The sequence below is a fragment of the Microplitis mediator genome, chromosome 3 (assembly GCF_029852145.1).
Source record: "Microplitis mediator isolate UGA2020A chromosome 3, iyMicMedi2.1, whole genome shotgun sequence".
In the NCBI taxonomy this organism is placed as follows: domain Eukaryota; kingdom Metazoa; phylum Arthropoda; class Insecta; order Hymenoptera; family Braconidae; genus Microplitis; species Microplitis mediator.
In genome coordinates this window covers 18941915-18957158 of record NC_079971.1, presented here as the reverse complement: position 1 = coordinate 18957158, position 15244 = coordinate 18941915, and the positions used below count along the sequence as shown (strand labels likewise).

At 36.0% G+C, this 15244-nt stretch overlaps 3 protein-coding genes across 3 annotated transcripts; 1 reads left to right on the top strand and 2 right to left on the bottom strand.

The window, feature by feature from the left end:
• Nucleotides 1-10704: 10704 nt before the first annotated feature.
• Nucleotides 10705-11226, bottom strand: LOC130665621 (histone H4). Its single transcript, XM_057466081.1, has one exon. It carries the CDS (start codon nt 11103-11105, stop codon nt 10794-10796), a length of 312 nt encoding a protein of 103 aa, XP_057322064.1. The 5' UTR covers nt 11106-11226; the 3' UTR covers nt 10705-10793.
• A 172-nt stretch (nt 11227-11398) lies between these two features.
• On the top strand, nt 11399-11847 carry LOC130665610 (histone H3). The gene has a single exon (XM_057466069.1). It carries the CDS (start codon nt 11437-11439, stop codon nt 11845-11847), a length of 411 nt encoding a protein of 136 aa, XP_057322052.1. The 5' UTR covers nt 11399-11436.
• Nucleotides 11848-14667: 2820 nt separating this feature from the next.
• Nucleotides 14668-15081, bottom strand: LOC130665618 (histone H2B). The gene has a single exon (XM_057466078.1). The coding sequence runs from the start codon at nt 15079-15081 to the stop codon at nt 14707-14709; it is 375 nt and encodes a 124-aa protein (XP_057322061.1). The 3' UTR covers nt 14668-14706.
• Between the last annotated feature and the right edge of the window lie 163 nt (nt 15082-15244).

The following is a 15244-nucleotide window of genomic DNA, read 5'->3' as shown; positions in this document are numbered from 1 at the left end:
CGACCCGATCAAGTTTGACAGTCTCTTGAAAAATATTAATAATACCTGTGAATTTAGTGAATATTTTGTAGAATAGATGTTTAAATACAAAGCTTCGAAATTGAGCAAATGTAATGTTTCTACAACTATATAACACTTGCACCAATATAACTGAATGCGCATCGAAAGATATTAGGTAAAAATCCTGTAAATTCTTAGTTAAAATTATTAATTTTACTGAACAAAAACGCATAACATCTAAAACAATTGTATTGCACAACTCGATTTAAGCAAGGGTCGACATTAGTGATACATGGATTCAATCTACAGGTACTAAAAGTAAGGTATTAAAGCTTATATTAACAGCCCAGTGAACACATGACCTTATTTTGACGTCATACGTAGGTCATAGAAATGTCACGGCATCTGTGGAAATTTGATGTCAATCTGACCTTCTACATGACTTTGATATGATGTGAAGCTTGTGACATCATATTGATGTAAGCATGACTCTTGTATGACGTCACAGTTATGACTTATGTATTACGTACGTTTGACATAAAATCGACATCACATTGTTACGTAGTAATAAAGTCATTATCGTTTATTATAATGACGTAATTTTAAAATCATACATTTATGTCAGTAGCAAAGTCACGGTTATACGTAATATGGATGTCACTCTTAAATCATATCTTTACATCAGTGACAAGTCAGTATTTTACGCAATGCTGATGTAATTTCTGAGTCATAGTTTTTTATCATCTATTTATTGAAATAAAACAATCATAGAATGAATTTTAAAAACTGTGTAAATGTGTAAAAATAACAACTAAACGTCGAACATTTTTGGGGCCAAAGTAATCAATAAACTCGGTAATAGATTATTCAGACGTTTTAGATCAAAACATTAGCGTGAGCATAAAAAAATTAACTTTATTTCTTTAAATGATATATCGACAATATCATTTAATATGACAAAGTAAATTTAACGACAGTTTGAACTCTTTTGATATTATGATTCTAAAGTTTAGTATCACAATTTTTCAATCGATTAAATTTATTACGATTTTGTGGAATTATTTAATGTTTCGCAAAATTTTATAAAAGATTTTTTAAATTTCACATCACAACAAAAAATTAAAAAATTTGATGAAACTTAATAAAATTTGATACAATTATCATCGAGGCCGACAAATATTGTTTCTATAAAATTTCATTTAAGTTCATGGAGTTTTTTTAAATTTTGTAAAAATCCATCACGAAAACTTATGAACTCTGGCTTTTCCGGCATTTCACTCTAAATACATCAATTAAACACGAGATTTGAACTCTCGTGATGTGGACCAGTGAGCAACGTTCAGGACTACCAGCTAAGAGGAGCCGTGTTCGAACCCAGCAGACGACCAGGATTTTTTCATCATATAACGTTATCTAATCTTGTTTCTGAATTCACAATGCGTTCGTGCGGTAATAATCAAATCAAAAATTCGGAATTTCATTTTTTGTTTTTTTTTTTTTTTTTCAAACATATTTTTTCCGAATTGATAATGTTGACATCACCCATATGTCATATTGACGTCATATAATGTCACACAGACATCACATTTACGTCATGTATACGTCATTAGTTTTACATCATAATCTTACGTAAAAAAGTGTGAAATAATGAGTCACACCTGACTCATTCGTGACTTATATCTTACGTAAATGATGACATAGCGTAACGTCACTCTGACGTCAAATTTACGTCAATGTGTTTACTGGGAGCCAATTTCAGTAATGTTATATACAATTATATTAATAACTTTACGGAGTATATAAATCGGTGTAAGCAGTACACTGTTAGAAGTATTTATTTGAGCCAAATAAATATCTAATAATAGTTAATAAATGGTTTATTAAATGAGATTTATTTGGGCCAAATAAGCCATATCTTAATAATTAATAAATGGCTTATTTAAATAGAAAGAAATGACACATGAAGTTAATTAAGTAAGGTTATGACAAATAATTTATAGGACTGTTTAATTTTATTTTTTTAAAGAAAATAATACACACAATTAATGTTAATTGAAGATAAAAATTATTATACAAAAAATATTAAAAAAATGAAATATTATAATAAATTTTTACTAACAATCACACTCATTCCGTTCAAGGTTATAACCTTAACTTCATGTCATTTCTTTCTATTCAAATAAGCCATTTATTAACTATTAAGAAATGGCTTATTTGGCTCAAATAAATACTTCTAACAGTGTATAAATATAATCATGATGCTTAATTTGAGTTTATTCAGTATTTTTTACACATAGGCGAAATTGATAATTAAATTGGACAGTTCAACAACTATAATTTAACTAAGGTTCTTGAACTTGATGGTAAATAGCCTAAAAATGGTAAATTCATCCTTGATATTTTAGCGAAGGTGAAAAATAATTTATTTATCGAATTGTAATAGAGTTTTAAAGATGAACAAGTAACGTATCATACGTTAACAAATTCAAACTTAATTTCAATATCTAATAGCTTCTTTAATTTCGACTCTAGCAAATAAATTGATTTTTAATTTTAACTTGCGCATGCATTTAAACGTCTTAGTATAAGTCTAATCGGATTATATAATGAGCTGGATTAATAAGAGCAGAAAATCATTATTTAGTAAGCTTGGTCTGCACGAAGAAATTAATCTTATTTGAAATACTATGGTGTCCTAGTAATGCCAGAACATGTTGGCGGCCTGTCGGAAAGTGAAATCAACACATGAAAAAATTACTATGACCATAGTAAAATTTACAACAGTTACAGTAATTTGTGATGTAATCTTTATCATTTTTACTATGGCTATAGTAATTTTTGCATGTGTTTATTTCAATTGCCGTCAGGTGACCAACAAGGTCCTGTATTATACTATGACACCATAGTATTCCAAACAAGAATTATGTCTCCGTGTATGTTTTGAAGATCAGACGATTAATCATTACGAAAGAAATAAAGCTTCCTGAAAAAAAACGTAGGTAGATTTAATCATATATATTCTAACATAACTTTTAGTGGAAAATATATGAAGTAATAACCTAACAATTCAAGATCAGGGATTCTGATCGGGGAAAAGCAATTGAAGCTACTACTGGAGATTGAGGAAGGCTTTCAGAAATTGAGGACGCTTAACATAGACGTCAGCCACGGTTGAGCCTACGATAACAACAGCATATGTATCACTAGACTACAAAATCGGCTATCTGATTTACTGATGCCTTAGTCGCTTGCAACCGAACTGGTTTAGCTGCTGGTCTCGGGCTACCACATTCACGATCTGATTCTGTTAAGAATTTTTAAAGACTTCTTAACTAATCTGGGGACATGTATCAGATCCTTGCTGAAACTATCAAAAAAGTGAAGTAGATTTAGAAAAAGAAATATATTGTGATTTGAACAATACGTAGATAGAAACAAGTTCTGAAAGTTTTTGTTAAATCCAGTAACTGCGACACAAAAAAAAAAATAATTGGCAGCAGCTAATAACTATTTATCTGTTACTTATCTGACATATCATAAAGATTATTTCGGTAGCCGATACTAAAATAATCGACAACAGTTTCTAAAATAGTCGGTAGTGGCTACTGAAATAATCAATTCTACTGACCGAATACAGTGAGTCCAAAAAAAATTTTTCTTTGTGGGATGTTCTAGGAGATTTAATTCTGAATCCATAAGTATATTTTAAAGAAGTATAACATATATCAGTTTCACAACATATATGCGATATAAACAATTGGAATATAAAAATTATGGAACTCAATAAATAATACTATAAAAGCATTAATCAATTAGTTATTAATAATTGATTAATGCTTTCATAATAATAAAGTTATTAATCTTTATATCAATATAAATAAGTATGAATCTATCCATACATTACAATGTTATCTCATACATATGACTTTAATATCAGCTTACACAATGTATTTATGAACACAATATATCTATTGTTTACTATAATCATTAAAAATAAAAGTCACCATTGTTTATAATATATATATATATATATATATATATATATATATATATATATATATATATATATGAGGGTGACCCAAAAAACCGACTATTTTTTTTTCGAGTCTCTTATGATAATTTGTTGGTTTACGATGTTTTAAGAAACCGATCGAAATTCGAATTTTTTATTTCAAATTTTTTTCTTCTTTGTGGCAGCAACAGTTTATATTTGTGAAATCATGACTACGCTGAAAATTTAAGCCCAATATTTAAATATTTGAATTTCGCTCAAGAATTTTGAATGTTTCCGAGTGCTGTCGGCGACCGATCACCTTCACAGTTCCTCCGCGATCTTAAATCACTTGCGCTGACCATTGATGACGCGGTTCTGAAGTCAAGATGGCTGGAAAACTTGGCCAAGAAGACACAAGAGCTTCTAGCCATCTCTCCAACCACAGCTACCATCGACGAGTTAACCAAAACAGCTGACAAGTTACATGAGATATTTCCGGTGACTCACATTGCTGCTGTTGCTTCATCATAATCCTCGCAGGAGACGATCACGCTGCAGAAACAAGTGAGCAAACTATCTGGACAGGTAGCAGCACTGACGACAGCTTTTAACCAGAACCGCGGCAGATCTACAGCACCAGGACGTAGACAGAACAATCGCGCCTGAAGCGAATCGAAGCCTCGCAAGCTTGAGAAAACAGTTATCTGTTATTACCACACAAAGTTTGGTAAAACCGCCTACAAATGTACAAATGTACGCCAGGCTGCAAGTTTTCGGGAAACGTGAACGAGAGTCACTAGCGGCGGAAAGAGACTCTCTCGCATCTTCTAACCGCCTATTCGTCATCGATATAACCACAAATACACAATACCTCGTGGATTCTGTTTAGATCTGTCTGTTTATCCATATGGGCGGATGAAATGCAAGCCTACACCAGTAGGATACCAACTTCATGCAGCAAATGGCTCGCTGATCGAAACATACGGTTGCATCACACTGTCGTTAAACCTTGGTTTACGTCGAGAGTTCAATTGGAGATTTATTGTCGCTGACGTCACGAAACCAATCATTGGTGCCGATTTCCTAAGTCATTTTAACTTGTTAATCGACCTCAAACACAAATAATTACGTATCGGCTCCACTGGTCTCCAAACACGCATGAATTCAATACGCTCGGATGCAAAATGCATCAAATTAATTGAAGGTGATACAGTTTACCATAAACTGTTATCAAACTACCCGGCTATAACTCGACCTGAAGGAATCACTTCAGCAAAGAAGCATTTTACAGTGCACTATATCAAGACCACACCTGGACCACCAGTACCCTGCAAAGCGCGACGTCTCGCGCCAAATAAATTAAAAATCGCGCACAAAGAATTTTGCAAGATGGTTCAACTGGGAATCGCACGTCCATTAACCAGCCCTTGGGCGTCTCCACTCCATCTTGTACCCAAGAAATCTGGAGATTAGCGACCATGTAGTGACTATCGACCACTCAATGCGCGCACAATACACAATAATTTCCCAGTCAGACGACTTGACGATTTTACCGCAACGCTGCACGGTAAAAAGGTATTTTCAATGTTAGATTTGGTTAGAGACTTCAATCGAATTCCCGTCGCTGAAGAAGATATCGAGAAGACAGCCATTATCACACCTTTCGGCTTGTTCGAATTCCCATACATGACGTTTGGACTTCGAAATGCCACACAAACTTTCCAAAGTTTCATCGATGAGGCCACATGAGACCTAACGTTGGCCTTTCCGTACATCGACGACGTGCTAGTAGCTTCAGACGAGGAGCAACATCTCGAGCACCTAAAAATTTTATTTCAGCGCTTACAAGACTACGGACTTGTTATCAACGCAGCCAAATCGGTGTTGGGCCAGCACGAGGTAAAATTTTTAGGTCATCACATCAGCGACATAGGTATCAAGCCGTTGCCCGACAGGGTAGACGCAATTATTAACTTAAAATTCCCTAGTACGATTTCTGTATTACATGGTTTTCTAGGTACCATAAATTTCTACAGGAAATTTATCAGAAATGCTGCAGAAATCTTTGCACCGCTGAATAAACTGCTCGAGGAGCCAAAAGTTAAAGGATCAACGCTGATCGTTGAGACACCAGAACTCCGACAGGCTTATGACAACGCAAAGCAGGCATTAGCCAACGCTGCAATGCTTGCGCATCCGAACGACGACGCGACTTGGGCTATTTTCTCGGACGCATCAAACACTGCCATTGGTGCAGTGCTGCAACAACTAGTTGACGGAGAATGGCAACCAATTGCTTTCTTCAGCAGAAAACTCCAACCTTCCATTCAAAAATTATCGACGTACGATCGTGAACTTCACGCCATCTATGAAGCTGTCAGATGCTTCCGGCATATTTTTGAAGGTGAGCAGGTTGCAATTTACACCGACCATAAACCATTGCTCTTTGCTTTTCAGCAACGTACTGAACGAGCATCACCGTGGTAATTTCGTCGCCTGAACTTTATTGGCCAATTTACGAGTGATTTTAGACGCATTTCTGGATATAATAATATCGTTGCAGACACACTATTACGCGTTGAGGCCATTTCGACACCGATTACCACGCACGAGCTGGTAAATGCCCAAAAGAATGATCCTGAACTTCAAGATCTTCTTAACAACGCAACGACGTCACTACAGTGGCAACGAATTCACTTCAATGACCATCCGGTCGCAGTTTATTGTGGTTTCATCAGGTAAACCACGTCCATACGTTCTTGGTCAACTTCGAAAGAAAGTTTTCGACGCGCTGCACTCTCTGACACATCCTGGCACCAGAGCATCTCAGAAACTGGTGAGCAAACGCTACGTTTGGCCATCAATCCAGAAAGATTGTCGAGAATGGGCAAAAGCTTGCATAAATTGCCAGCGAAACAAGATTCATCGTCACGTGTCATCACCTCTCGCTCGTTTTGAATTACTGACGCAACGGTTTGAGCATGTCCACATCGATTTAGTCTCTCTACCGGATGACTAGTCGGATGACAAGACCCCCCGATGACAAGGACACAACGTATGATGAACGCGGTAGCTGAAGGCTAGGACTCATACTGACGGGAGAACGACGGTGGGCTTAGCTAACGCCAGGTCCCGGTTCTTCCTGAACTAGTGGGGACTGCTGATAGCGGCTATGTCCCGCGACGTGTTTCCTTGGACTCGGGGCGGGGAATCACCGAAATAAAAACTATGTCTACTCCACCTATAAACTCACAAACAATAGTATCTACAGTAGTCAAATTATAAATAGTTGTTGGAAGGACAGTGGGCTTAGCAAGTTCGTTGTTAAGTAGACTGGCAATAAAGCAAGGCCTAATAACAATGATCACCAGGACCGCGATCCTCTCCGATAACTATAAAATTGTCCTCAATGGGCCCGGGTACAATGGCTAACACAAGCTGAGTGCCCGGTTAAACCAACTAAATTTCATTTCATTCATTCACGGTATTATTTTTAATATTATTCAATAATATGTTATACTTCTTTTGATATTTCAATAAAACGTTAAAGAATTTTTGGTGTGCCTAGTGCCATATATTTTATTGGTTCAACTATTGCTCCCGAGAGTTCAACTACTGCGGCTTGTCGGAGTTGATTGTTCAACTACTCTCCTTTCATAGTCTATCTTAAAAACGTTGTCAAAATATAAATATTCAATTATCTGCATTATTTTGCGCTTTAATCAATTCAAAATTGTTTATATTTTCATGAAAATCATTAATTTGAACTAATAATTACAACTTTATATATTAAAAGTAGAGTCAAATACTTTTACTTTGAAATCTGTCCAACTACTGGGTACTTTACTTTAAACATCGAAAAAAAAAATCCTGTCAAAAGGGTGATTTTTTATTTCAATTTTAGAAGCTGGCGTTCACTCTTTGGATTTTCCCATACTAGTAGCATGGAAATTTAAATTTTTTTTATAAAAAATCCTATAACTTCATTTGACGTTGAGGAAAAAATTTAAGTCGTAAACATTTTTGTAGGAAATTTTATGCTCTACAAAATTGGTCAGGAGCCCAAAAGCTCTTAAAAGTACGGTTCAAAAGATCAGGTATTTGAAGTTGATAACAAAAATTATATAAAAAAAAAAATTCGAACACAAAAAAAAAGGTTCTTTCCTTTAACTTTTTTGGAAATTTTTTTATTTTTCCTCTTATCCTCTTATTTACTAAGTTCCCAACACGAAAATGGAAAAAAATTAAAAAAAAAATACTTTTCTCATTTTTATGATGATTACACAATTAAAGAAACAAAACTTCCCATGCAAGTGCTGTCAGAGTTGAACGAAGAGGCCCCCTTGGCTCAGCACTGGGGAACCTAGCTTTGGCACGTCTATATTGGTCTATGCTTGAGTCAAAAATGGTTACTCGATCCTGGCCATTCCAATCATTACTCGAGCCTGGGCCAGGACTGGGTAACCTAAGCCTTGGCCGTTATAATGATTACCCGAGCTTTTGGGCCGAGACTGGGTCCCCCTGCCTTGACCATTCAATAGCAACCCATACTTGGGCCAAGGTCGGATTATCCAAGTTCAGCTATATCTATGGTTACCTATCCTTGGGCCAGAATTAGCTAACCCACACAGAAAAAAAATTACAGTTGCTGCAACAGGAGGCAGCCATGTTGCAGCAACAGGATTAATACTGTTGTTGCGACTTAATAGTAAAATGTAGTTACACAGTAAAAGATTTTGCCTAATTGCGACAAAAAACTTATATTAAAAATTTTTGTGTTAAATATATACCACTTTTATGTGTATATTTAACCTTCCATTACATGCGCTTTCTCTAGTATCTCACTCGTATTCACGCCAACTCTATTAGGTTGAGTAGTGCTGTGCGGGGAATCGCCGTATAGCGCGAGTAACGAAGGGTTAACATTTATTCTGTTGAATCAATCAGAAGCTTTTTTTATAACAGCTAAAAAAAAATCTGGGCGTCGGTTGACCCTGCGGGCCAGCCCCAAAACTTCCCGCTGTTTTCGAGCTCAAGGAGCTTGAAAACATCACTGTGAATATATTTTCGAAAAGTGGTTCGGTTGGCACTCAGAATTAGTGAATATTCACTTATTTCACTTATTCATGTTTAGAGAGTTGAGAATTACTTTGTAATTGAATAGAGCTGCCATAATTCTGAAAATTAAACTGAAATCTAATTTAAAATAATTTATTGAGTTGTCATTATGCACTGAAAAGTTACAGTTTCACCATTTGAATTATTTTACTTAGAGCTCTGTTTCTTGTAATATTGCGATCTATTTTACTTTAGATCAACTTCACGCACTTCTCAGATTTATAAGTCTAACTACATCCGAGCATGTGACAGATCATTTTGAAAAACCTCGCCAAGTTGCCGTTTTTATTTCTATTGAAATTAGAGCTAATTTAAACAACCCAGGTAAGTTTATGAACCGTTTTAAATCTTGTGATAATAACCTGAATTGTTTAGCAATTTGAATAGAAACAATATAACTGCTCAGGTGACAACTTATATGGACAATGCAGAATTAGTGTGCACTAGGCATTATTCCGGATAAGATGGTAGCCTCGTTTGTTTTATATCTTGGATACATATTTAGAGTCCTTGACTTACTAAGAAAATCGAAGGCAACTTTCTGTCAACTAATAAAATGCCATCTTTTGCAACCAACTTTCTCAGAAAGTTAGTGACCAGTTCACGTCAACTTATGGAAGTGTCAATTTTTGCGTCCAACTTGGGGAGAAGTTGCTGCAATTGGTTATCACTAGCTTATTATCTACAATTATCAAACGTCGTTCAAGCAGCATTGTTTATCAAATTGATAATAAGTAAAAAATTTTTCTCTTAAGAAAATTCAGTTTATGGTCCGTTACTAGAATAACGTAAGATTAACCTCTGAAAATCGGACGAATAGAGTTCCATTTTACCACTGTGATTACGCAGTGTATCCACCGTGGAATCACGGTGGATACACCATGTAATCACAGTGGATACACTGTGTATACCCGGTGGTGAAATAGAACAAACCCACCGTGTATCCACGGTGTTTACACTTCCACGGTGTTTCCACCGTGATTCAAATTTGCGCGGGCAGAATGACCTAAAAATAAATCCTTTTAAATAATGGATCTCATTATAAGACTTTAATTTCGTCTTGGCATATGATAAGAATCTACATGGAGTACACAATTACTGTTGATGTAAATGAAATACATCAAACAAAAAATGAATTTCGGATTTTACTAAAAGACTGATAATTCCCTAATAGCCAACCTAACCGTAAATTAACTACAAGCTACTGCCGTATTCTGAAGCCAACTTAAAGGAATGTATTATCCAGCCAAGCTTGCCAGAAACTTGTCGTTAAGTTAACCGAAAATGTTTCACTGCAGAATTTGCTAAGCAAGGTGTGCCCATCAGGGTTAATAATTTTTATGATGTAATGTTAGGTAATGACGGTTTTACCTTTTTTAACCAATTGTTGTAAATGTAGTGTTTAATATACATTCCGATCAAATAAAAATTGACTGTATCTTTAGATATTTGATAACGTTATGGGCAGATATATTATCGTGTAAAAATAAATGAATTGGTTTCATAAAATGAATAGCGTTAGATAGATCGGATGGATAACAAACTATTTTTTTCTTTAGTAGATGATATTATTGATATTTTGATACATGGAATAAGACTTGAGTAATTTTTTGCGTATAAAAGATTTGGTGGCCCTGAAAAGGGCCGTTTTGTTTAATATTTGCTGAGTCGAATGATGAAATTAACCTCCAAAACCGTAAAGAGTACGGCCTTGACGCTTCAGAGCATAGACAACGTCCATGGCGGTGACTGTCTTCCGCTTGGCGTGCTCAGTGTAGGTGACTGCGTCACGGATAACGTTTTCAAGGAAGACCTTGAGAACTCCACGGGTTTCTTCGTAGATCAGACCAGAGATACGCTTAACTCCACCACGACGAGCCAGACGACGGATAGCTGGTTTAGTGATACCCTGGATGTTATCACGAAGAACTTTACGATGCCGCTTGGCTCCTCCTTTTCCCAATCCTTTTCCTCCCTTACCACGACCAGTCATGATTACAAGTTAACTTTTAGAGAAGTGAACACTTGAACAGTTAGACTGAGAATGCTCCAAAACCGATTTTGAGCCTGGTTATAAAGACACTCTTAGATTCACTCCCACCGCTCGAATTGAACGAATCAGAGTGGCAATGCATTTTTCTCCCACTCTCAGAAATAAACCAATCGGAGTGATGTTAAATTACCCTTTCCACCGAATAAACAAACGAATTATGCTCCACCTGCTCTGCGATTTGATAAAAAGGCGATTTTCGGCTCCGGAAACTCATTCTACTCTAAGTTTCTGAACGTTATACTACGTTTATTCGGAGATTAACTAGCTTATCATGGCTCGTACTAAGCAAACTGCTCGTAAGTCGACTGGTGGAAAGGCTCCACGTAAACAACTGGCTACCAAGGCTGCCCGTAAGAGCGCGCCAGCCACTGGTGGAGTCAAGAAGCCACATCGTTACCGGCCCGGAACAGTCGCTCTCCGTGAGATCCGTCGTTACCAGAAGAGCACCGAACTCCTCATCCGTAAATTACCTTTCCAACGTTTAGTGCGTGAAATCGCTCAGGATTTTAAAACTGACCTGAGATTCCAAAGCTCTGCTGTGATGGCCCTTCAGGAAGCCAGTGAAGCCTACTTGGTTGGTCTTTTCGAAGATACCAACCTCTGCGCCATTCACGCCAAGCGTGTCACCATCATGCCCAAGGACATCCAGCTGGCTCGTCGTATCCGAGGAGAACGTGCTTGAGTTATCTTGACATATAAGACTTATAAACCAAACGGCCCTTTTCAGGGCCACCAAATTTTTCAAACTAAGAAAATTAAACTCGTTTCTCACCTATTTTATTGAATATAATTTAAAATAAAATTAAATGCCATATTCAACCCAATTTCTCAACGATATACACGCTCTGCTTTCAATAAAACACTGCCTAATCATGCTAATACATTTGCCTGAAGAATTCTATAGTAATTTTTTGTTATATTCCACCTTTCTCGTGATCTAATTTACCTTAGAAATTGTTTGACCATTCAAAATAATTGAAATTCAGTGCTGATAGTTATAGGGTACATTTTTTATGATTTATAAAAATATATTTAGCTATAAATATAGTCAATTAGAAAATTTATTATTTCCTGAAATTAAATGCAACAATAAAACACCAATAATTTTTCTTATACTTTTTTGACTCTAAAATTTCAATGAATTTATCATTTCAGGTGCCACATGTTCATTTTACGGAATTCGTGTTCCTTAAAATACAAGTGTCCGTTAACTCGCAAACTTTACGAAATTTGTTGTTATCCCAGGAAAAAAAAATCGGTCTGTCAGTTGACCCTGCGGGCCAGCCCCAAAACTTCCCGCTGTTTTCGAGCTCGTTGAGCTCGAAAACATTATTGTGAATACATTTTCGAGCTCTTCGAGCTCGCAAATACTTTTGTATGCCGTTGTTTTGTAAAAAACCATTTTTTAGCATTTCTTTCTCCCACGATATCTCGCGAACGAATTAACCGATTTTGATGGTTGAGGCGGCAATCGACGTGTTTTATCAAGTTCTAAAGCTGATCAAATTTTGAAATCGATTTATCGAGTCGTTTTTGAGAAATTTCGAAAAAACCAAAAAAAAAAATTTTTTTGAATTCTTTCGTCAACGGTTTCTCTTGAACGAATGAACCGATTTCGATGGTTGAGGTGGCATTCGACGCGGCTTATAGAGTTTTAGAGCTGATTAGATTTTGGAATCAATCCATCGAGCAAATTAAAAGTTATCCAAATAAAACATTTTTGAAAAAATTTTATTTTCGAAATATCTCTGAACGCACCCTACCGATTAAGTTCAAATTCTTACGGCCTCAAGACATTAACAAGCCGCGTCGAATGACACCTTAACGATCAAAATCGGTTCATCCGTTCAAGAGTTATGAATATTTACATACATACATACATACGTACGTACGTACGTACACACATACATACACTCGGACATCATCGTGAAATTAGTCAGGATAGCTTCCTAGGACCTCGAAACGTCGACATCTGATGGAAATTCGATTTTCGTAAATCGGACCGAAACCAATAACTTCCCGAATTTTGGAAAATTTACAATTTTCTTAGCGGGAAGTTAAAAATGAATACAATTAGGTGTAATTAATATCTAATTATGCATAGAAAATGGTCCACTGTAATTATATATTAATATTTATGATGGTTTTTTATATAATCATAAATAAGATATAATGAATTGTACACAGAAAAAAATAAATAGGTGCTGCAACAGGATTTTGTCCTGTGGCTTCTACAGGATGTGTCCTGTTGCTCCCACAGGACTGCGTCCTGGTGCAGCACCTATTAATTATTTTTTACCGTGTATGTGTGGTTAGGAATTATTCAATTATATATGATCATTTTATTTTAAAGAAATGAGCTATAAAATAGATGCATTCAAAAAGGCAAAGAGTTATTAACTAAACTAAATTACATGCTTAATTATATTGTAAGAAATGTTTTAAATTTGGAAATTGATTTGAAAAGTTGCTATAAATAATTTGTGGGCTGTCGAAAATCGCTATGGGATTTCTAACCTTAGTAATATGTTTGAGCAATATTCTGGAGTTAGTATTTTGAGCAAGACCCTAAGCTGCTAGTGTCTTCTTCTGCGTATATGTTTTTCGCAAGATCGTGTATCAAAAAACTTATGTCAAGATTCGTGTATGTCTTGGTCATGGTATCGTACGCAAGAATTTTAAAGATATTTTGAACATGGTACAGTGAAAAAGTGTTTGACGCATTTCTTGCACCAGTCTAACTTACAGTAAGTACTTACGCATGGCTTGCTCAAGATTTGCTCAAGGCTCAAGGTCAGTTTTGAGCCTTGAGCAAGCCATGCGCCACTATTTTCAACCATAGTCTTCCTCCAGAATTAAGTTATAATCTGGCACGAATTTCTTATGTAAGGCTTTCACTAGGCTTGCAATTTATATCTGGTCACAAGTGTCTGCAGCAAGACACATACGTAGAAAAAGACACTAGCACATATCGATGTTGAGAGCAAACTTGCTCAAGAATTGAAAAAGATTGTTATATGGGAGCCTCTGAATTAAAGTTACAATTTACTTTTCAATTAATGTGCAGTACTTATGGAACTGTATAGCTTAGATTCTGTATCAGACCTTAATTATGATCATTCAGATATGGTGGGAGATAATTTAAAAAATTTGTTTATTTAAGAGGGTATGCCATCTATTCTCTTTCTCACACACATGTGAACAAATGAAACGATCCTTGTTGCACTTTCATTAGCAAATCTCGACTTCGAATGAACCATTCTCAGATATAAACTGAAATTTCCGAACGAGAAGTATTTCATTCGATGAACAATAACTTGACTCATCGAATGAAATGTTTTATTTACTGGTTTGAGTTTTTATCTATGAAAGTGGCTCATTTAAGAGTTACCTATTTTACTCTCTTTAAGATAATTTGATAACGCCAATAAAATGTCGACTTGTTGTTTGAATGCTAATTGAAAACTTGAATGAAATATACGTTTTGAAAAATTTGGTGGCCCTGAAAAGGGCCGTTTGGTTAATTGAGGGATTAGAAAGTTTATTTAGAGCTGGTGTACTTTGTGACGGCTTTGGTTCCTTCACTGACGGCGTGCTTTGCCAATTCACCGGGCAATAATAGACGCACTGCAGTTTGAATTTCCCGGGAGGTGATGGTGGAACGTTTGTTGTAATGCGCAAGTCTGGACGCCTCAGCTGCGATACGCTCAAAGATGTCGTTGACGAAACTGTTCATGATACTCATGGCTTTACTGGAAACTCCAGTGTCAGGATGAACTTGTTTCAAGACTTTATAGATGTAGATGGCGTAACTTTCCTTACGCTTCTTCTTGCGTCCTTTTTTGTCGGACTTAGTGATGTTTTTCTGGGCCTTGCCCGACTTTTTAACAGCTTTGCCACTTGTTTTAGGAGGCATGATGATCACTGATTTAACACTAGTTCAAGACTGTAGTCAAAATGTGAATTTGCCAACTTTACGTTTCTTTTTTAAGAGCTAACGCATTGGTATGATCGGACCAATGATATTGCGTACCATTGGGTGGAGGGGATACACGTAATCCCATTGGATCGCAGGTACC

What these genes read in the sequence shown, in the direction of transcription:
- LOC130665618 (XM_057466078.1), bottom strand. Translation starts at nt 15,081, where the DNA reads ATGCCTCCTAAAACAAGTGGCAAAGCTGTTAAAAAGTCGGGCAAGGCC.
- LOC130665610 (XM_057466069.1), top strand. Translation starts at nt 11,437, where the DNA reads ATGGCTCGTACTAAGCAAACTGCTCGTAAGTCGACTGGTGGAAAGGCT.
- LOC130665621 (XM_057466081.1), bottom strand. Translation starts at nt 11,105, where the DNA reads ATGACTGGTCGTGGTAAGGGAGGAAAAGGATTGGGAAAAGGAGGAGCC.